This window comes from Staurois parvus, unplaced genomic scaffold, assembly GCF_062004578.1.
Source record: "Staurois parvus isolate SC_StPar_1 unplaced genomic scaffold, SC_StPar_1.0 ptg001344l, whole genome shotgun sequence".
Taxonomy (NCBI): Eukaryota; Metazoa; Chordata; class Amphibia; order Anura; family Ranidae; genus Staurois; species Staurois parvus.
In genome coordinates, this window is record NW_028319140.1 from 740,728 (window position 1) to 764,783 (window position 24,056).

General features: G+C 51.9%; 1 protein-coding gene across 1 annotated transcript in view; it reads right to left on the reverse strand.

Moving 5' to 3' along the window:
* The window catches only part of CACNG5 (calcium voltage-gated channel auxiliary subunit gamma 5), a 71,730-nt gene extending 50,826 nt beyond the window's left edge, over positions 1-20,904 (reverse strand). Inside the window, exon 1 of the mRNA XM_089661470.1 lies at positions 20,557-20,904. Coding sequence (XP_089517596.1) covers positions 20,557-20,652 — 96 coding nt within the window. The 5' untranslated portion in view covers positions 20,653-20,904. The remainder of the gene's footprint in view (positions 1-20,556) is intronic.
* Between the last annotated feature and the right edge of the window lie 3,152 nt (positions 20,905-24,056).

The window sequence follows — 24,056 nt, forward strand, 5'->3', positions numbered from 1 at the left end:
AGGTCTACTTCAACCTAAATCATTCATAATTTATAAGTGCATAATATCTAGAAAGCAACACAAAATATTAAAAAGTCATTGGAAATAGATAAAAATCTATGATAAAAACCTGCTAGTATAAGTACCTGAAATATGTCATTATATGTCCGTCCCACAACCCCCTGACAGGCTCATTCACCCCCCTACTTTGTCATATAACGCAGGATGCCCCTTCCAGAACCCCCACAGAGTCTCACTCCTTCTGCTGAATTCTCTAAACTGTGAAAAAAGGAAAAATCAGGCAGGTGGATCTGCAGAGATCGCACACCTGGACTAATCTCCACCCCAAACTGAAATACCAATGTTTTCTGTCCCTGCCACAGACCGTTCTGTGGCAATAGACGGATCACACAAGGAGAATTCATCAATCTGCAGACAGGATGAGGTTTCATTATGATGTAAATCCCTCCGATGGCACCAGATGAGATGAATGAAAAGCGGGACAGGGCTGTGACTGCTGAGGGAGGCGGTGGAAGCGGACAGACATCTCCATGATTGCTGAGCAGATCTGCTCATCCCTCCCCCCCTCGCCCCCAAACCAACCATCAAGGATTGCCGTCCTTCCTTCCAGGATTCATCTTCCCCTCACAATCCCCCATTCATCCTCCCAGGGTCACCATACTGCCCCCCCCCCAAAAGAAATAAATGTCTGTCTTCCTTGAGGATAGCTGTCCTAACTGCCAGGATCACTGCACTGCACCCCAAGATCTGTCTCCCCCCCCCCCAAGATCTCTGTCCTCCCCCCGGTCTGCTTTCCTTCCTCCCAGGATCACTGTACTGCCCTCTTCCCCCCTTCAGGATCCATTTATCACTCCAGGATCTCTGACCTCCCACAGGATAGCTGTCCCTCCTCTCAGGATCAGCATACTCCCCACTTCCCCCCAGGATCCATCTTCCCCTCAGGATCCGTGTCCTCCCCCAGGATAGCTGTCTTTCCTCCCAGGATCACCATACTGCCCTCCCCCCCCCAGGATCCATCTACCCCTCAGGATCCGTGTCCTTCCCCAGGATAGCTGTCCTTCCTCCCAGGATCACCATACTGGCCCCTTCCCCCCCCCCCTTTCCCTGGGATCCGTCTACCCCTCAGGATCTCTTTCCTCCCCCAGGATAGCTGTCCTTCCTCCAAGGATTATCATACTGCTTTCTAACACCCCCCCCCCCCAAGATATCTGTCTTCCCCTAGGATTGCTGTCCTTCTTCCCAGGATCATCCCCCCCCCCCACAATCTCTGTCTTTCCCCAGGATGGCTGTCCTTATTCCCTGGATCACCATAATGCCCCCCCCTCCCAAAGATCTCTGCCCTCCCGCAGGACAGCTGTTCTTCCTCCTGGGATCACCATACTGCCCCCTTCCCCCCAGGATCCATCTACCCCCCAGGATCTCTGCTCCCTCGGGACAGCTGTCCTTCCTCCCTGGATCAACCATACTGCCCCCTTCCCCGCAGAATCTCTGTCCCCCACTAGGACAGATGTCCTTCCTCCCAGGATCACCATACTGACCCCTCCCCCCCCCCTTTCCCCAGGATCCATCTACCCCTCAGGATCTCTTTCCTCCCCCAGGATAGCTGTCCTTCCTCCAAGGATTATCATACTGCTTTCTAACACCCCCCCCCCCCAAGATATCTGTCTTCCCCTAGGATAGCTGTCCTTTTTCCCAGGATCATCCCCCCCCCCCAATCTCTGTCTTTCCCCAGGATGGCTGTCCTTATTCCCTGGATCAGCATAATGCCCTCCCCCCCCCCCCTCTCAAAGATCTCTGCCCTCCCGCAGGACAGCTGTTCTTCCTCCTGGGATCACCATACTGCCCCTTCCCCCCAGCATCCATCTACCCCCAAGGATCTCTGCTCCCTCGGGACAGCTGTCCTTCCTCCCTAGATCAACCATACTGCCCCCTTCCCCGCAGAATCTCTGTCCCCCTCCAGGACAGATGTCCTTCCTCCCTGGATAAACCATACTGCTCCCTTCTTCCAGGGTTATATTCCTCCTGCCAAGAATCACTATCCGTTCTCCCAAAATGACTAGATCTGCCCCTCCCTCCCCCCACCTGATTCCTTTCCCCCCTCCCATGATCCATCTGCACTCCTTGGATTGTTGTTTTCCACCCAGGATTGCCCTCCTTCCCCCAAGGATCACCATCCTCTTTCCCAGAATTGTCATCCTTCCTCCCAGATGTTCCCTCACCCCCATGATTGCCATCTTTTCCTCGGGACTGTTGTGTTCCCTCCCAGGGTTGTTGTTTCACCTCCAGAATTGCTGGTATCTCTGAATTCCCCCCAGGTCTGTCATCAGGATTGCCTCCCCTTAGAATCATTGGGCATTTTCCCAGGATTACTGGCCTTCTTCCTAGGATCGTTGTCTTTTCCCCCCAACAATCATCAGATCCTTGTGTCTGTAAGGTGGATGGTCACGTATGTGCTCTTGGTGCATACTTGTAGGTCCGGAATGGTTCTGCTAAGAATCCAGGGCTTCAAGCGGTGTAAGATATATCATGTATGGTTCAAGAGGATGGATATGGGTGAAAGTACTCCCGGGATTGGACGCTGGAGAGTGCAGGAGGCTACACCTACCCAGGTCAATGGGGGAAAAGTGCTATTTGACCTAAAGTAACGGGTCATATACAGGAGGTGAGAGTATATATATGTATGTTGGTGGAGGAAGCACACATGAGGGTGTTTATGAGCACATCGTGTTGAAGTGGAGGATCCCCATAGATGAAAGAAGGATTATCCGACATTAGTAAGGACTGATGGCTTTACCTTTGGACTTCACTTATTGATTACACAAGGTTTTATAATACATGTACTATACATGGTACGTGCTAATATTGATTTGCTATTGTATATATTTTAGTAGTATCACATTACGGCACTTTATTTTAATCATACCCTTAGATCGCCGTCCTCCCCCAGGATCACCGTTTTCCTCCAGGATTGTCCTCCCCCCTTTCTCCAGGATTACCATACTCTCTCCCAGGATTGGATCACCGCCTTTCTTCCCAGGTTCACTGTCCTTTCCAGAATTGATTTCTACCCTTCCAGGATCATCTTCTTTGACCCAGGGATCACTGACCTCCCTCCCAAGACTGCTGCTGTCCCCCCAACCCCAAGCCCCTCAGGATCACTGCCTTCCTCCCCACCAGGATTTCTGCCATTCCCCCAGGATCATTGTCCCCCCCCCCTTCCTCCACATCTTTTCCCCAGGATCACAGTCTTCCCTCACAAGATCCTCAGGATTGCTGTTTTCTCCCCCCCCCTTCCCTTCAGGACCACCATCCCCCCTCCCAGGATTCCCTTCTTCCCCCTAGGATTACCAGCTACCCTCCTCCCTCCCTCCTAGGATTGCTATCCTCCCCCAGGGATCATTGGTCACTTGTTGAGTCACTTTTCAGAGTAAAAAAAAGTGACAATAGAAATAAGATTTTGCCATGGTCATGGGAATGACTCATGCATAATGGCCCCATGAGGGGTTACCTCAGGTGAACACAGCCCTGTTGGCACACATTACCCTCTTCTCAGGTGAACACAGGCCCATTGGCACACATTGCCCTCTTCTCAGGTGAACACAGCCCTGTTGGCACACATTACCCTCTTCTCAGGTGAACACAGCCCGTTGGCACACATTGTCCTTATCTCAGGTGAACACAGCCCCGTTGGCACACATTGTCCTTATCTCAGGTGAACACAGGCCCATTGGCACACATTGCCCTCTTCTCAGGTGAACACACAGCCCTGTTGGCACACATTACCCTCTTCTCAGATGAACACACAGCCCTGTTGGCACACATTACCCTCTTCTCAGATGAACACACAGCCCTGTTGGCACACATTACCTTCTTCTCAGGTGAACACACAGCCCTGTTGGCACACATTACCCTCTTCTCAGGTGAACATAGCCCCGTTGGTACTCATTGCCCTCTTCTCAGGTGAACACAGCCCCGTTGGTACTCATTGCCCTCTTCTCAGGTGAACGCAGCCCCGTTGGCACACATTGCCTTCTCTCAGGTGAAAATGGCCCCATTGGCACACGTTGCCTTCTTCACAGGTGAAAATGGCCCCATTGGCACACGTTGCCTTCTTCTCAGGTGAAAGTGGCCCCGTTGGCACACGTTGCCTTCTTCTTAGGTGAACACAGCCCTATTGCCACACATTGCCGCCTTCTCAGGTGAACTCAGCCCTGTTTGCACACATTGCCTTCTTCTCAAGTGAACATGGCCCTGTTGGCACATGTTAACTGCTTCTCAGGTGAATGTGGCCCTGTTTGCACACATTGTCTTCTTCTCAGGTAAATGCAGTCCTGTTGGCACACATTGCCTACTTCTCAGGTGAACGCAGCCCTGTTTGCACACATTGCCTACTTCTCAGGTGAACGCAGCCCTGTTTGCACACATTGCCTTCTTCTCAGGGAAATGCAGACCTGTTGGCACTTATTGCCTACTTGTCAGGTGAACGTGGCCCTGTTGGCACACATTGCCTACTTCTCAGGTAAACACGGCCCTGTTGACACACATTGCCTACTTCTCAGGTGAACTCGGCTCTGTTGGCACATATTGCCTACTTCTCAGGTGAACGTGGCCTTGTTGGCACACGTTGCCTACTTCTTAGGTGAACGCGGCCCTGTTGGCACACATTGTTTACTTTTCAGGTGAACGCGGCCCTGTTGGCACACATTGCCTACTTTTCAGGTGAACGCGGCCCTGTTGGCACACATTACCTACTTCTCAGGTGAACGTGGCCCTGTTGGCACACATTGCCTACTTCTCAGGTGAACGCGGCCCTGTTGGCACACATTGCCTACTTCTCAGGTGAACGTGGCCCTGTTGGCACACATTGCCTACTTCTCAGGTGAACGTGGCCCTGTTGGCACTCATTGCCTACTTCTCAGGTGAACGCGGCACTGTTGGCACACATTACCTACTTCTCAGGTGAACGCGGCCCTGTTGGCACACATTGCCTACTTCTCAGGTGAACGTGGCCCTGTTGGCACACATTGCCTACTTCTCAGGTGAACGTGGCCCTGTTGGCACACATTGCCTACTTCTCAGGTGAACGTGGCCCTGTTGGCACACATTGCCTACTTCTCAGGTGAACGCGGCCCTGTTGGCACACATTGCCTACTTCTCAGGTGAACGCGGCCCTGTTGGCACACATTTCCTACTTCTCAGGTGAACGCGGCCCTGTTGGCACACATTGCCTACTTCTCAGGTGAACGTGGCCCTGTTGGCACACATTGTCTACTTCTCAGGCGAACGCGACCCTGTTGGAACACATTGCTTACTTCTCAGGCGAACTCGGCCCCAATGGCACATGTTAACTTCTTCCCAGGTGAGTGTGGCCCCGTTGGCACACATTGCCTTCTTCTCAGGTGAACGCGGATCCATTGCCACACATTGCCCTCTTGTCGGTGGTGTGGAATATGAAGAGTCATTTGTTCTGCTTTCAGGAGGCTTTTCAGTCTCTTCAGCCCCAGGCAGCTGTGAGTAATACCTCCCAAAATTAGTCACTGCAACCCCTCAGCCAACACCGCCCTGAACACCTACTGCTTGTTATGCCTACGAGAACTGGAAGACGGCCTGATAATAAACAACAACCTCCCCCATGTACTGGACTGCCCTAGACCTCCTCCATGTACTGGACTGCCCTAGACCTCCCCCATGTACTGGACTGCCCTAGACCTCCCCCATGTACTGGACTGCCCTAGACCTCCCCCATGTACTGGACTGCCCTAGACCTCCCCCATGTACTGGACTGCCCTAGACCTCCCCCATGTACTGGACTGCCCTAGACCTCCCCCATGTACTGGACTGCCCTAGACCTCCCCCATGTACTGGACTGCCCTAGACCTCTCCCATGTACTGGACTGCCCTAGACCTCCCCCATGTACTGGACTGCCCTAGACCTCCCCCATGTACTGGACTGCCCTAGACCTCCCCCATGTACTGGACTGCCCTAGACCTCCCCCATGTACTGGACTGCCCTAGACCTCCCCCATGTACTGGACTGCCCTAGACCTCCCCCATGTACTGGGTTGCCCTAGACCTCCCCCATGTACTGGGTTGCCCTAGACCTCCCCCATGTACTGGGTTGCCCTAGACCTCCCCCATGTACTGGGTTGCCCTAGACCTCCTCCATGTTCTGGGTTGCCCTAAACCTCCCCCATGTACTGGACTGCCCTAGACCTCCCCCATGTACTGGGTTGCCCTAGACCTCCCCCATGTACTGGGTTGCCCTAAACCTCCCCCATGTTCTGGGTTGCCCTAGACCTCCCCCATGTACTGGGTTGCCCTACACCTCCCCCATGTACTGGGTTGCCCTACACCTCCCCCATGTTCTGGGTTGCCCTAGACCTCCCCCATGTATTGGGTTGCCCTTGACCTCCCCCATGTACTGGGTTGCCCTTGACCTCCCCCATGTACTGGGTTGCCCTAGACCTCCCCCATGTACTGGGTTGCCCTAGACCTCCCCCATGTACTGGGTTACCCTAGACCTCCCTCATGTACTGGGTTGCCCTAGACCTCCCCCATGTACTGGGTTGCTCTAGACCTCCCCCATGTAATTGGTTGCCCTTGACCTCCCCCATGTACTGGGTTGCCCTAGACCTCCCCCATGTACTGGGTTACCCTAGACCTCCCCCATGTAATTGGTTGCCCTAGACCTCCCTCATGTACTGGGTTGCCCTAGACTTCCCCCATGTACTGGGTTGCCCTAGACTGTCTGTGGTGCCCATAGCAGCTGCCCACCTGTAAAGTACTGGATGTACAAACTCTATGATTGTCTCTCGAGTTTCCACGAGTGACCGGTCATACCGGTGTGATTTGCGAGTTGAAAACGCACCTGAAATCGCATTTAATGAATGTCTGTTTCTTAACCTGTGCGATTTGCTGCGGGGCGATTTCTAAAGTAGTTCCTGCGTGACTTTTCCTGCAGTTTTGTTGCGATTTCACATACATAGAATACAATGGAAATTACACTGCAAATTGCAAGAAATCGTGGAAAATCTTCACAAATCGCAATAAACTCTTCAGATATTGCCCTGAAATTGCACACAAATTGCGTGATTTTAAGTCGCAGCGGTGTGGCCGGTGAGCAAAGGTCCCTTTTCATTTAAACAATAAGACACACATACAGTATCTTTTTGCACGCCCCACTTGCCATCTAAATGGTAAAAATCACCTCATTGTATCAATCAACTGCTGCTGGGATTTTCTAAATTCCAAAAATAATCATAAATACAACCCTCTTCCTTGTATCCGTGGCGACAGCGCATAGTTTGTAGACCGTATTTCACCAAAATCCTCATGCCTGCGCTCCTGTAATCGCACCGCGGTCCATTTGCAGGCAGTTTGATCATCATAGGGTCCTTCACATCCGGATGAATGCAGGGGTGCAACGACTCGTACTACAGTATTGGGGGACAGTCATGTGATCATGGTATAGCGCCTCCTACATCGAACTGTAATTACAACTAAAGGCTGCTATATGACGGCCTAAACGAGTCCAAAATCCAGTTGCTATGTGATGCACAAGCCCCATCAAGCAGACATCCTTTACCTTCCCTGACAGAGCCAAGTCCTCCATTCCTATCTCACACACTTCCCCTCCCAGACACTGCAGCTCATAGCTGGAGAAGATCACCAACAGAGGCAGTGCTGTCAATCCAGGAAGCAGTGGGCGGGGCAGGGTGTGGCCAGCTGCTGATTGACATGCTGCCTGTTTGTGATTCAGCACTGATCATGCTGATAGCCATACCCCATGTAGGATCTTCTCATCCCGATCAGGCAGGCACGCCGTGTATGAGAGGGACAACCCTGCTCTGAGTTCAGGAGCAACGCAGCATTGTTGTCACCCCATCACAGGAAGCTGCATTAGGTGGACTTTGCTGGCGGGATAAGCAGGTACTTTGTGGGACTCTGCAGGGGGACTAGGAGAAGGCTGTAAGTGCAGATGGACTTAGAATTAAGTGCTACTGAATCTATTTATTTTAGTTTAAAGAGACTGGTCACCAGCTACTCCATGAAGCAGGGGCGGACTGACCATTTGGAAACTCGGGCACTGCTCGAGGGGCCCGGGGTCAGTAGGGGGCCCCATGAGATGCCCCTGGTACCTTTTTTATAGGCTTTTTTGAGTTTGGGCAAGGACACGGGGGCCCCATGATCCCCTATTGCCCGGGGGCCCCATGAGTTGTCAGTCCGCCCCTGTCATGAAGTGTCAATTTCCAGCACAGCCCCCTCCCTCCTTGCATGCCATAGACCTCTACTCTTCTGGGCATGATTATTTACGGTCTGTGCTGGCCCAGCTCCTCAGCCACTCATCCCTCTACATATCCATGTATGTAGGTGCTGGGAGTGAAGGGGAATGCTATTGAGTATCACTTGACTGACAGCTCTGAGTCTGCTGACATCACATCCAAGATGGTGGCACCCGGCAGCAAGCCTTTTGGATGTATACACAAGGGAGGCGTTCACTGATAAATAACATAAATATATATATATCATGTTAAACGCACATATAATCCTATGGGAAGCTTGGTGTTGAAGTGAATGGTCTCGTGATAGGGACTCTTGGGATAGGGACTAATATGACATGTAATCAAGTGCAGGCCTATCATGATCTACTCTTTATCTACAGAACAGGAGCAGGTGAGGATTTGCAATATAGACTTTTTACTGATCCGCACAGCGGTCCCCCCCATACCCTGTGTCATGTGAAGAGGGGTCGCAGCTTCACTCGCCCTCCATTGGCGGACAGCCAGTTGTCTGCACATCCTCTCTAATAACAGGACGTCACCCATCTCAACACAATCTCAAGTGTTTCTTTTATAAGCAGCTTTTACATCCTCCCAGGAATAATGACTTCGGATGATTCGTGATAGTCCCGGCCTTCGGATGTCACCGACACCTCTCCATCTGTGCTGCATCCAAACCCAGCAGGAGAGTGCAAAACTGCACAGATTGTGCCCCACACCTCCTCCTCCGACCATGAGAGACCCCCCCCCCCCCCCCCGACTTATAACACGGACACATTGTACCCGTTGTGGGGCTTCAGTCACAGCATTCATTCTTCTGTCAAAATGGTTTCATCAAATAGATGACAGAAGACAGATACCAATCCCAAAAAGTGAGCCTCTGTGTGGGGGTGTAGATATGGGGGGGGGGGGTTATAGATATGGAGGGGGGTGTAGGTGTGGAGAGGGGTGTATATATGGTGAGGAATGTGTAGATATGAGGGGGGGTGTAGATATGAGGGGGGGTGTAGATATGGAGGGGGGTATGTAGATATGGAGGGGTGTGTAGATATGGAGGGGGGTATGTAGATATGGTGGCAGTGCAGTGTAGATATGGAGGGGTGTGTAGATATGGAGGGGGGTGTAGATATGGAGGGGTGTGTAGACATGGAGGGGTGTGTAGATATTGTAGGGGGTGTAGATATAGAGGGGTGTGTAGATATAGGGGGGGTTTGTAGATATGGTGGGGGTGTAGATATAGAGGGGTGTGTAGATATGGGGGGGTATGTAGATATGGAGGGGTGTGTAGACATGGAGGGGTGTGTAGATATTGTGGGGGGTGTAGATATAGAGGGGTGTGTAGATATAGGGGGGGGGTATGTAGCTATGGTGGGGGTGTAGATATAGAGGGGTGTGTAGATATGGTGGGGGTGTAGATATAGAGGGGTGTGTAGATATAGGGGGGGGGGTATGTAGATATAGAGGGGTGTGTAGATATAGGGGGGGGGTATGTAGATATAGAGGGGTGTGTAGATATAGGGGGGGGTTTGTAGATATGGTGGGGGTGTAGATATAGAGGGGTGTGTAGATATAGGGGGGGGGTATGTAGATATGGTGGGGGTGTAGATATGGAGGGGTGTAGATATGAAGGGTGTGTAGATATGGAGGGTTGTAGATATAGAGGGGGGTATGTAGATATGGTGGGGGGGGGGTATGTAGATATAGTGGGGGGTGTGTAGATATGGTGGGGGGTATGTAGATATGGTGGGGTGTAGATATAGAGGGGTGTATAGATATGGTGGGGGGTATGTAGATATGGTGGGGTGTAGATATAGAGGGGTATGTAGATATGGTGGGGTGTAGATATAGAGGGGTATGTAGATATGGCGGGGTGTAGATATAGAGGGGTATGTAGATATGGTGGGGTGTAGATATAGAGGGGTATGTAGATATGGCAGGGTGTAGATATAGAGGGGTATGTAGATATGGCGGGTGTAGATATAGAGGGGTATGTAGATATGGCGGGGTGTAGATATAGAGGGGTATGTAGATATGGTGGGGGGTGTAGATATGGTGGGGTGTAGATATAGAGGGGTGTAGATATGGTGGGGTATGTAGATATGGTGGGGTATGTAGATATGGCGGGGTGTAGATATGGTGGGGGGTGTAGATATGGTGGGGTATGTAGATATGGTGGGGGGTGTAGATATGGTGGGGTGTAGATATAGAGGGGTGTAGATATGGTGGGGGGTGTAGATATGGTGGGGTATGTAGATATGGTGGGGTATGTAGATATGGTGGGGGGTGTAGATATGGTGGGGGGTTCTAGCTGTGGCTGCCCACGCCGTGTACCCAGCACTGGGTGTGTACTACAAGATCCTCTAAGCCATGCACAAGCCTATCCTTTACAGATGACTGCGCCAGGCTTGGATCTCATCAGTGCAGGACATGGAAGAATGACTTGTGTTCTCTGGAAGCCAGCTTGAGGTAAAAGCCAGGAAACCAGCAGGTAACAATATTTACACACAAAGAAATGAGAGCATCCCAAAGCAGAACATATTCCTAATCAGGAGACAGGAAGGGCTGCGTGAGCAATTCCCACCGTGTACAACCTAGAGAAACATCAGCACATGTCAGATTATAAAGGGGTTCAAAGCTGTACAAACACAGGTGACCGGAGGTGGGATTTAAGAGCTTGGACAAAGACAACAGGATAGGTGAAGGTTCCCTGCACTGCCTAGAGGACAGGATAGGTGAAGGTTCCCTGCACTGCCTAGAGGACAGGATAGGTGAAGGTTCCCTGCACTGCCTAGAGAACAGGATAGGTGAAGGTTCCCTGCACTGCCTAGAGCACAGGATAGGACAGGTGAAGGTTCCCTGCACTGCCTTACAATATCACATTAGAAAATTCTAGCCAAATTTGTGCTTTAGAAAGATTTTCAGAATGCAGTGTGAGGTCTGATCCCCTATGGGGATGTATGAGGTCTGATCCCCTATGGGGCTGTGTGGGGTCTGATCCCCTATGGGGCTGTATGAGGTCTGATTCCCTATGGGGCTTAATGAGGTCTGATCCCCTATGGGGCTGTATGAGGTCTGATCCCCTATGGGGATGTATGAGGTCTGATCCCCTATGGGGATGTATGAGGTCTGATCCCCTATGGGGCTGTGTGGGGTCTGATCCCCTATGGGGCTGTATGAGGTCTGATTCCCTATGGGGCTTAATGAGGTCTGATCCCCTATGGGGCTGTATGAGGTCTGATCCCCTATGGGGCTGTATGAGGTGTGATCCCCTATGGGGCTGTATGAGGTGTGATCCCCTATGGGGCTGTGTGGGGTCTGATCCCCTATGGGGCTGTGTGAGGTCTGATCCCCTATGGGGCTGTGTGAGGTCTGATCCCCTATGGGGCTGTGTGGGGTCCGATCCCCTATGGGGCTGTGTGGGGTCCGATCCCCTATGGGGCTGTGTGAGGTCCGATCCCCTATGGGGCTGTGTGAGGTCCGATCCCCTGTCGGGCCGTGTGGGGTCCGATCCCCTGTCGGGCCGTGTGGGGTCCGATCCCCTGTCGGGCCGTGTGGGGTCCGATCCCCTGTCGGGCCGTGTGGGGTCCGATCCCCTGTCGGGCCGTGTGGGGTCCGATCCCCTGTCGGGCCGTGTGGGGTCCGATCCCCTATGGGGCTGTGTGGGGTCCGATCCCCTGTCGGGCCGTGTGGGGTCCTATCCCCTATGGGGCCGTGTGGGGTCCTATCCCCTATGGGGCCGTGTGGGGTCCGATCCCCTGTCGGGCCGTGTGGGGTCCGATCCCGTCAGGCTGTGTGGGGTCCGATCCCCTGTCGGGCCGTGTGGGGTTTGATCCCGTCAGGCTGTGTGGGGTCCGATCCCCTGTCGGGCCGTGTGGGGTTTGATCCCGTCAGGCTATATGAGGTCTGAGCCTGTGTGAGTTTCTCTGAGTTCAGCTTTGGTTAGTCCCTATCCTGTGTGTGTGGTTTGTACAGCAGACCCCCCCCCCCCCCTCTGTAGGAGAAGATTGGGGATATAATTGCTTTCCTCTCACACATTGAGCTCCAACCTTCTCCAGCTGATGAAGTTAGAAGCAGAAAGCTGCGATGTCTCAGTGAGAGGCAGACAGACTGGGGGAGGGGAGGGTGTTGAAGAAGTAAAGGTGAGAAGAACAATGAAATGAGATAAATCCATCCTGCCACCATGAGGACATCAATCTCTTCTCTCCACATTTTCTGCATGAATCCCCCCCGAAACCTGTCCGGCAGTAATTTCCTGAACGCAGCACTCAGCGCTCACATCTCGCCTGTCCACCGGGACTGGAAAGTGCCGGCGTATTACATATTAATCGGCACTGTAGCGGCCTGGTCATTAAAGTGGCTTCCCTGGGCCCGGCCCGGAACATATGGGCTTCCTTCTACTTCACGGAGCAAAGAAGCTGAATGATTGTCGCTGGGAATCGCTTGAATACACATCGTCTTTTCACATCCGCTAACCGTCTGCGGAGCAAAGACGCCCCGTGTCATGTCACTGGAAATCTTCATCACTGTAACCCAACTGTAGAGTGTCAGCCTGGAGGGCGACACAAACTCCGGCTTCTTCCAGGGCCCCATGTAGATGAGTAATCCGGGGTCCGGCGGGGGCAACTAGACCCTATACTACCTGAGAGGGGAAAACCCAGGGAGCACTGCCAGGAGTACATTGTTACAGTATGATCCCAGGGAGCACTGCCAGGAGTACATTGTTACAATATGATCCCAGGGAGCACTGCCAGGAGTACATTGTTACAGTATGATCCCAGGGAGCACTGCCAGGAGTACATTGTTACAGTATGATCCCAGGGAGCACTGCCAGGGATACATTGTTACAGTATGATCCCAGGGAGCACTGCCAGGAGTACATTGTTACAGTATGATCCCAGGGAGCACTGCCAGGAGTACATTGTTACAGTATGATCCCAGGGAGCACTGCCAGGAGTACATTGTTACAGTATGAGCCCAGGGAGCACTGCCAGGAGTACATTGTTACAGTATGATCCCAGGGAGCACTGCCAGGAGTACATTGTTACAGTATGATCCCAGGGAGCACTGCCAGGAGTACATTGTTACAGTATGATCCCAGGGAGCACTGCCAGGGATACATAGTTACAGTATGATCCCAGGGAGCACTGCCAGGAGTACATTGCTACAGTATGATCCCAGGGAGCACTGCCAGGAGTACATTGTTACAGTATGATCCCAGGGAGCACTGCCAGGAGTACATTGTTACAGTATGATCCCAGGGAGCACTGCCAGGAGTACATTGCTACAGTATGATCCCAGGGAGCACTGCCAGGAGTACATTGTTACAGTATGATCCCAGGGAGCACTGCCAGGAGTACATTGTTACAGTATGATCCCAGGGAGCACTGCCAGGAATACATTGTTACAGTATGATCCCAGGGAGCACTGCCAGGAGTACATTGTTACAGTATGATCCCAGGGAGCACTGCCAGGAGTACATTGTTACAGTATGAGCCCAGGGAGCACTGCCAGGAGTACATTGTTACAGTATGATCCCAGGGAGCACTGCCAGGAGTACATAGTTACAGTATGATCCCAGGGAGCACTACCAGGAGTACATAGTTACAGTATGATCCCAGGGAGCACTGCCAGGAGTACATTGTTACAGTATGATCCCAGGGAGCACTGCCAGGAGTACATTGTTACAGTATGATCCCAGGGAGCACTGCCAGGAGTACATTGTTACAGTGTGAGCCCAGGGAGCACACTGCCAGGAATACATTGTTACAGTGTGAGCCCAGGGAGCACTGCCAGGAGTACATTGTTACAGTATGATCCCAGGGAGCACTGCCAGGAATACATTGTTACAGTGTGAGCCCAGGGAGCACTGCCAGGAGTACATTGTTACAGTGTGAGCCCAGGGAGCACACTGCCAGGAATACATTGTTACAGTATGAGCCCAGGGAGCACACTGCCAGGAATACATTGTTACAGTGTGAGCCCAGGGAGCACACTGCCAGGAATACATTGTTACAGCGTGAGCCCAGGGAGCACTGCCAGGGATACATTGTTACAGCGTGAGCCCAGGGAGCACTGCCAGGAATACATTGTTACAGTGTGAGCCCAGGGAGCACTGCCAGGAATGCATTGTTACAGTGTGAGCCCAGGGAGCACTGCCAGGAATACATTGTTACAGTGTGAGCCCAGGGAGCACTGCCAGGGATACATTGTTACAGTGTGAGCCCAGGGATCTCACTGCCAGGAATACATTGTTACAGCGTGAGCCCAGGGAGCACTGCCAGGGATACATTGTTACAGCGTGAGCCCAGGGAGCACTGCCAGGGATACATTGTTACAGCGTGAGCCCAGGGAGCACTGCCAGGGATACATTGTTACAGCGTGAGCCCAGGGAGCACTGCCAGGAGTACATTGTTACAGTATGAGCTCAGGGAGCACTGCCAGGGATACATAGTTACAGTATGAGCCCAGGGAGCACTGCCAGGAATACATTGTTACAGTATGATCCCAGGGAGCACTGCCAGGAGTACATTGGTTACAGTATGAGCTCAGTATGTATGATACTCTATACTCTCCTGTGTGGTGTCACCCATCCCCATCACTGGTGTGTACAGGTATAATCTTCCCACTGACATCAGTCATGTATGTACAGTCTACAGGAAGACTCCCCACTTGTATCTTACCCCCCTCCCCATGTCCCCTTCTCTCCCCCTTCCTTCTATCCCCCCTCCTTTTCTCCCCCCTCCTTTTCTCTCCCCCCTCATCTCTCCCTTTCTTTCAATTCCCCCTTCTCTGCCTTTCCCTCCTCTGCCTTTCCCTCCTTCTCTCTCTCCTTCTCCCCCTTTTTTCTCTCCCCCTCCTTCTTTCTCTTCCCCCTTCTCTCCCTTTCCCTCCTCTCTCTCCTCCCCTTCACTCTCTCCCCCTCCTTCTATCGCTATCCCCCCTCCTTCTATCTCTCCCCTTCTCTTTACTCCCTTCCTTCTCTCCCCCCTTCTCTTTTTCTCCCCCTCCTTCTCTCTCTCCCCCTCCTTCTCTCTCTCCCCCTCCTTCTCTCTCTCCCCCTCCTTCTCTCCCCCTCTTCTTTCCCCTTCTCCCCCCCCTCTCTCTCTCTCCCCCCTCTCTCTCTCTCTCTCCCTCTCCCTCCCCCCCTCTCTCTTTCTCTCTCTCCTTCCCTCTCTCTACCCCCCCTCTCTCTTTCCCCTTCTACCCCCTCCTTCTCTATTCACTTCTCTCTCTCCCCTTCCCCCCCCTCCTATCTTCCCTTACCCCCCTTCTCTCTAACCCCTTCTCCCGTTTCCCCCTCTCGCTCTCCCTTCCTATTCTCTCTCCTTTCCTCTTCTCTCTTTCTTCCCCTCCTCTCTTTCCTTCACTCCTTCCTCCCTTCTCTCCCCCCCTCCCCTCTCTCCCCTTCTCTCTCCTCCGTCTCTCTTCCCCCCCTCCCCTTTCTCCCACCTTCCTTTTCTCTTCCCCCTTTTCCTTCCCCCCTCTCTCTCCCCAATCATTCCTTCCTTCCCTCTTCCATATCTCTCCCCCCACCTTCTCTCCCCCCACGTTCTCACTCTCCGCTCCTCTCTCTTCCCCCTTCTCCTTTTTTCCTCTTCTCCATCTCCCCCTGCTTCCCTTTCCCCTTCTCTCTCTCCCCCATCTTTCCTTCCCTCCCTCCTCCATCTCCCCCCCACCTTCTCCCTCACCACTCTTCTCTCTCCTCCTTCTCCCTCTCCCCCTTCTCTCTCCCCCCTCTCTCTCCCTTCTCTCTCTCCCCCTTCTCTCTCTCCCCCTTCTCTCTCCCTTCTCTCTCTCCCCCTTTTTCTCTCCCCCCTTCTCTCTCGCACCCCTTCTCCCTTTTCCCCCTCTTGCTCTCTCTCTTCCTCTTCTCTTTTTCACCCCCTCCTCTCTCTCTTTCACCCCCTCCTCTCTCTCCTTCACTCTCTTCCCCCTCTCCCCTTCTTTCTCCCACCCCTTTCTCTCCTTCTCTCCACCCTTCTCTCCCCCCTCATCTTTCCTTCCCGCCCTCCTCCATCTCTCCCCCCCCTTCTCCCTCTCCCCTTTTTCTGTCTCTCTCCCCCTACTCTCATCTCTCCTTCTCTCTCCCCCTTTCTCTCTCCCTCCTTTCTCTCTCCCTCCTTCTTCCCCTTCCCTCCTTCTTCCCCTTCTCTCTCTCCCCTTCTCCCCCCTCCTCACCCCCTTCTCTCTCCCCTCTTCTTTCTCTCCCCTCTTCTCTCTCTCCCCCTTCTCTCTCTCCCCCTTTTCTCTTCTCTCTCTCCCCCTTTTCTCTTCTCTCTCTCCCCCTTTTCTCTTCTCTCTCTCCCCCTTTTCTCTTCTCTCTCTCCCCCTTTTCTCTTCTCTCTCTCCCCCTTTCTCTTCTCCCTCTCCCCCTTTTCTATTCTCCCTCTCCCCCTTTTCTATTCTCCCTCTCCCCCTTTTCTATTTTCCCTCTCCCCCTTTTCTCTTCTCTCTCTCCCCCTTTTCTCTTCTCTCTCTCCCCTTTTTCTCTTCTCTCTCTCCCCCTTTTCTCTTCTCTCTCTCCCCCTTTTCTCTTCTCTCTCTCCCCCTTTTCTCTTCTCTCTCTCCCCCTTCTCTCTCTCCCCCTTCTCTCTCTCCCCCTTCTCTCTTTTCTCTCTCCCCCTTCTCTCTTTTCTCTCTCCCCCTTCTCTCTTTCTCCCCCCTTCTGTCTCTCCTCCCTTCTCTCAATCCCCTCCTTCTTCCTCTCACTCTTCTCTCTTTCACTCCCTCCTCCCTCTCTTTCACTCTCTTCCCCCCTCTTTCCTCCCCCTTCTCTCTCCCTTCCTCTACTTTTCTTTCCCCCCTCTGTCCTTCTTCTCCCTTCTCTCCTTCTTCTCCCTTCTCTCCTTCTCCCCCCTTTTCTTCCCCCCTTCTCTCCCATCTCTCCTCCCCATTTTCCCTTTCCCTTCTCTCTCTCCCCCATCTTTCCTTCCTTCCCTCCTCTGTCTCCCCCCCACCTTCTCCCTCACCGCTCTTCTCTCTCCCCCTTCTCTTTCCCCCTTCTCCCTCCCTCTCTCCCCCCCTTCTCTCTCACCCCTTCTCTCTCTCACCCCTTCTCTCTCTTACCCCTTCTCCCTCTCCCCCCTTCTCTCTCTCACCCTTCTCCCTCTCCCCCCTTCTCTCTCTCACCCTTCTCCCTCTCCCCCTTCTCCCTTTCTCCCCCTCTTGCTCTCTTCTCTCTTTCTCCCCCTCCTCTCTCTTTCACTCTCTTCCCCCCTCCTTTTCCCCCCCCCCACTCTGTGCCCATCTCTCCTTCTCTCCCTCTCCCCTTCTCTCCCCCATCTTTCCTTCTCTCCCTCCTCCATCCCCCCCCCCCCACCTTCTTCCTCTCCACTCTTCTCTCTCTCCGTTCTCCCTCTCCCCCCTTCTCTCTCTCTTTTTCTTTCCTTCTCTCTCTCCCTCCTTCTGTCCCCCTCCCCCCAGTCATAAATAGAGATGAATATTCAGCATGGGATGTCGGCACCCATAACTGGTAGAAATAAGAATCTGTTTGCCACCCAGGCTCCTCACCGAACGAACCCCCCACAGAGAAGAGCGATTACCAGCTGTGATTACCAACCGGGGCCAATCCTATAAAATGAGGTGTGATTGGCTCCCATGGGGTCTCTTTGCATGTTATCTTTGCTCTGTGCATCATCTCACCGAATAATTACCAAAACAGAAGATGAAGGAAGCGATTCCTTTATCCTCCCCCTTGAAGAGTGCGCTCCTAGGCCGCTGCCTGCTTTGGCTGTATGACCAGTACAATCAGTCTACAAGGCTGGAAGATTTATATTGTTCTATAAAGTTCTGCATCATTCGGGGGGGGGGGGGGGACAAAGTCACCTATTGATTGATCTACAGCCATCCTCTCTTCACTGTGGACAGTATTAATTGCTTCTCCTTACATAGTGTTCTATTGAGGAACTCCCAAATATCACAGACGATGGCCATCTACTACACAACCTCATCCGAGGATCTGAAGTACTACAACTCCCAGCATGTTCTATGACTGAAGATCCTGAAGGTGAACTTAGTTCCGGACATTACAGACTTCATTATGTGTCATGTCGCCCCGTGTACCGTCTCTGAAGGATCCTGTATATCTCTAACTTTCCTAGCCACATGTTCTTCCCGTGATGATTTCTGTCTGTTCTTTCCTTTACAGAATCAGAGCAGCCGAGACATGCCGGTGGTGGGAGAAGGTTCTAGGTGGGTACCAGTGGGACTTTGTACTCCTGGTTAATTCTGTACCTGGCAGGACATCATCTACCAGATACTACCAATCCCCAGTGGTGAATGAAAGCGATTTACTAAGCTGTGTGAAATATGGGCCTCTGGGTGGGATGTGTGTCCCCTCAACCAGACACGGGGGCCCTCTGGATGAGACCTGTGGCCCACCAGAAAATGTGGTTCTCTGGATGGGAAGTGTTCCTCTGGATTGGTAGTGTGACCTCTGTGGATGGGCAGTATGACCCCTTTATGGAAGCACTGTAGTCCCCCCTGACTAAGAAATGTGCTTCCTCTGTATAGGAAATCTGCCTCCCCTGGATGGGAAGTGTGGCCCCTCTGCATGAGAAGTGCGATCTTCCCCTGAATGAGAAATGTGACCCCCTACGGATAGAAAGTGTGACTCCTCTTGATGTGACATTCTGTCCCCCTTTATGAGAAGTGTAAATAGGAAATCAGAACATCCTGTATTGGAAGTGTGACCACTCTGAAATTAAACATGATCCCCTTAAAAGGGAAGTGTGACCCCTGTGAACAGCAAATCTGATGGGAAGTGTGCACCCCTGAATGGGAAGTGTGACCCCTGTGAACAGCAAATCTGATGGGAAGTGTGCACCCCTGAATGGGAAGTGTGACCCCTGTGAACAGCAAATCTGATGGGAAGTGTGCACCCCTGAATGGGAAGTGTGACCCCTGTGAACAGCAAATCTGATGGGAAGTGTGCACCCCTGAATGGGAAGTGTGACCCCTGTGAACAGCAAATCTGATGGGAAGTGTGCACCCCTGAATGGGAAGTGTGACCCTTCTAGATAAGTGTGATCCATCTGAAAAAGAAATCAACCCCTGCCCCCCAGGATGGTAAATGTGACCCCTCCAGATAGCAAATCTGATGGGACGTGTGCACCCCTTAATAGGAAGTTTGGCCCCTCTTGATAAGCCGTGCGCCCCCCCCCCCTACGGATGGGAAGTGTGACCCCTCTGGATAGGAAATCTACCTCCCCAGATGGAAAGTATGACATCCCTCTTCCCCCCCCCAGTTGTAAAGTGTGACCCCTCTGGATTGGAAATCTGCCCCGCCAGATGGTAAGTGTGACATCCCCCTCCCCCTGGATTAGAGTTGTGGCCTCTCTGGATAGGAAATCTGCCCCCAGACGGTAAGTGTGGCCCCTCTGAATAGGAAAACTGCCCCCCGGATGGGAAGTGTAACCCCTCTGGGTAGGATATCTGCCCCCAGATGGTAAGTGTGGCCCCTCTGAATAGGAAAACTGCCCCCCGGATGGGAAGTGTAACCTCTCTGGGTAGGAAATCTGCCCCCCAGATGGGAAGTGTAACCCCTCTGGATAGGAAATCTGCCCCTCGCATGGGAAGTGTGATCCCTCTGGATAGGAAATCTGCCCCCCGAATGGGGAGTGTGACCCCCCTGGATAGGAAATCTGCTCCCCCCAGATGGGAAGTGTGACCCCTCTGGATAGGAAATCTGCCCCTCGCATGGGAAGTGTGACATCTCTGGATAGGAAATCTGCCCACCCCCCCCCCCCCCGGTTGGGGAGAGTGACCCCCCTGGATAGGAAATCTGCCCCCCCCCCGGATGGGAAGTGTGACACCCCCCTGGATAGGAAATCTGCCCCCCCCCCCAGATGGGAAGTGTGACCCCCCCCGGATAGGAAATCTGCTTCCCCCAGATGGGAAGTGTGACCCCTCTGGATAGGAAATCTGCCCCTCGCATGGGAAGTGTGACCCCTCTGGATAGGAAATCTGCCCCCCGGATGTGAAGTGTGCTCCCCCCCATATCCTCCATGCCTGACCGTTTGATAGGTCAGAGGTCACCAGCTGTGTGTTCATAGATGCATCTGTTTATCCCGGAGTCATGTAATCCCAATGTACAAACCACAATCCAGCCTGAAATCTCTGAGCATGCTGACAACCCCCCCCCCCCCCCCGTAATAACTATCAGCTCAGTGCTTTGATTTTCGGGCTCCCAGGCTGCCCTTTCCTATGTACAGAAATCTCCACATTATATATGGTAAGTCATCATCACAGCGCCCCCTTTCCAGAGCCGGGCACTTACCTGCGTGTGCAGAAGGCTGTTGACTTCACGCAGAAGGCTCAGGACAAACTTCCTGGGTTTACTGCTACCTCTGAGAAACAATCTGCACCAGCGCATGGGAGGGGGTGCAGCTGGCGGGGGGGCACAGGCTTGGTGGGGGGGCAGGGTGCAGGTCCGGGAGTCTCTACGGCAGGATAGCTCAGGGCACCTTGTGTCTCTTGGGGTGGTTGTAGCAGGCGATGTGGGTGGTCAGGGGGAGACCCGGGGGCTCATGATGTAGCTAAGAGAGAAGGGAGTCAGCGGTGGCTGCTGCTGCTGAGGACTGTGGCGGTCTTTGTACGGTTCCCGTTCTCTAATGCTCTGTACACCAGGCTCGCCCCTCCCTCTAATAACGAGGGAGGCTGAGCGAGACGTGAAGCCAGCAGGTGCTGAGACAATAGCAGAGTTCTCGTCTGCACTGTAATGTATATCTCTGTCATTACTGACATGCACCGACTGTAACCTGCAAGCTGCACATAACCTGCAAGCTGCACATAACCTGCAAGCATGCGGTTTATGCCATCTTATCCTCGTCTGCCTGATGCCTGCACTGTGACAGCCTGACGGGAATAAAATGCAGACAAGCCGGGGCTTTCTATGAACCTGAAAATGTGAAAAAAAAAGTTATTTTATCAACCAACCACAGCGTTTGTCTTCCGTCTAGAACTAATCAATAATCCAATTAATGCCTCCTCCCAATCAATGAGCAGATCTCTGTATGTCACCCTCTCCCTCCATGGTGACACCAAAATCATCCCTCTCCACACCCTCCTAGAAAAGATCAATAACTATAAGAACTAGAGTATGATAATCAATCAGGACTAATGACAGATACTCGCCCAGGGCTGCTCCACACTGTGGGGACGGGTCCGTTTCTGAGCGTTTTTCAGTCTTGATCTGAAACATTGTGGGGTTGTCAGTGCTACAGAGAGAGATTACAAATATATCTCCATTTCCTATAGGGGCCGGTTTGCTGAGATCACTCGATGGATGTAAAGGAGGAATGTTCCGTATCGCAGATCCAGTTTATTCCTGTTCAGAAACGATCGGAAAAGACTGGCACGTGTTCCAGCAGCTGCTCCTACGGTGACGGGAGCCCACAGCCTTGGACCTACTAGAAGGATAATGGGGTATGTGCACTTATTTTCTATATATTTTGGAAACATTTTAGCAATAATGTGGTTTAGTGATGGCGCTGTGAGCAGGAACGTTACTCCCCTTATACACCCCAACCTCACACCATATATATTGGTTCTGAGCATTGGCGAGGGGACACTCTAAACTTTCTGGACTGGAGTATATCAGCTTTTTCTCCACAGAGTGAATTGTCCATGTGTGGGCAGAGATTGGCAAGTGCATCTCTTTTTATCTATTTATGAACATGAAGGTCACACCAAGGTGCATTGAGGCAAAACTGGTTGTGGATATACAATGGCTGACTGGACATGGACATGAAATCTGACCAGCCAAAGATCTTCTATACAGAAGGTCTTTCCATAAACATCTATGCTTAGATTGGCCAAGTGTTCATGCTGATGGCTATGGAGATAGGAAGGGAGCCTTGTCCAATATTCCATATCTCCTGGGAAAGTAATTGGACAGGAGAACCCAACTCTGTGAACTGGGCAAAACTGCTTGTGGACATACAATGGCCAACCGGGCATGGAGATGAAATCTTCCCAGCCAAAGAGCTTCCTTTAAAAGGTCTTTCCATATACATCTATGCTTGGTTTGGCCGAGTCTTCATGTTTGTGGCTATGGAGAAGGAAAGGGAGCTTTGTCAGGGATTCTGTATCTCCTGGACAAAGCAAAGTGATTGGCCAGGAGAACCCAACCCTGTGAATTGAGGCAAAACTGGTTGTGGACATATGATGGCCATCTGGACATGGTGATGAAATCTGACCAACCAAAGATCTTATTTTCAAAATGTAATTCCATAAACATCTATGCTTGGATTAACCAAGTGTTCATGCTTATGGCTATGGAGATAGGAACGGAGCCTCGTCCAAGATTCCGTATCTCCTGGGAAAAAAAAATTGATTGGCCAGGAGAACCCAACTCTGTGGACTGGGGCAAAAATGGTTGTGGACATACAATGGCCAACCGGGCATGGAGATAAAATCTTCCCAGCCAAAGAGTTTCCTTTAAAAGGTTTTTCCTTATACATCTATGCTTGGATTGGCCGAGTGTTCATATTTATGGCTATGGAGAAGGGAAGAGCGCCTTGCCTAGGATTTCCTATCTCCTGGGTGAAATAAAGGGATTGCCCAGGAGAACCCAGCTCTGTGGATTGAGGCAAAACTGGTTGTGGACATACAATGGCTGACTGGACATGAAGATGAAATCTGACCAGCCAAAGATCTTCCTTTCAAAATGTCATTCCATAAACATCTATGCTTGGATTAGCCAAGTGTTCATGCTTATGGCTGTGGAGAAGGGAAAGGAACCTTGCCTATTACTTCTTATCTTCTTGGTAAAAAATAGTCCAACTCTGTGGATTGAGGCAAAACTGGCTGGTCAGATTTCATCTTCATGTCCAGTCAGCCATTGTATGTGTACAACCAGTTTTGCCTCAATCCACAGGGCTGGGTTCTCCTGGTCAATCACTTTATTTCACCCAGGAGATAGGAAATCTCAGGCAAGGCGCCCTTCCCTTCTCCATAGCCATAAATTTGAACACTCGGCCAATCCAAGCTCAGATGTTTATGGAAAGACGTTTTAAAAAGGAAGATCTTTAGCTGGTCAGATTTCATCTCCATGTCCAATCAGCCATTGTATGTCCCCAAATAAAGATCTTCCTTTCAAAAGGTCTTCCCTGAACATCTATGCTTGGATTGGGTGAGTGTTCATGTTTTTGGCTACAGAGATGGGAAGGGAGCCTTGTCAGGGATTTCGTATCTCCTGGGAAAAGCAAAGTGATTGGCCAGGAGAACCAAACCCTGCCAATCAATTCTCCCCATAATGGGATCAATCAGAGGGTAGTGTGTCCACCAAAGACAGGTGATGATAGTAACTGGTATCTTATGTTGCAATATTATACTGTATGTATGTTTTCATCCAACAGAAGAAAAGGAAGAAGAGATTCTTGTCAATTGGGGCTCCATGGCCTTCCTAGAAGAGAAGGACTGTGTAATGGACTGATATTCCAATCTCCAGTGCCGGTCAGTCTCGTTTCCTCTTTAGGACATGCAGTAAATGTCTCATTGTGCTGTTCTTGGCATCGTCTTATATAAGTTCCTCCAAGGTACTACTGATAGATATCTGACAATTGTTAGATATCTGTACTCCTCTGTCCCCCACTGTCCTTCTGTTCCCCACCACTGTTCCTCTGCCCCCCACCACTGTCCCTCTGTCCCCCACCACTGTTCCTCTGTTCCCCTCCACTGTTCCTCTGTCCCCCACCACTGTCCCTCTGTCCCCCACCACTGTCCCTCTGTTCCCCACCACTGTCCCTCTGTCCCCCACCACTGTCCTTCTGTCCC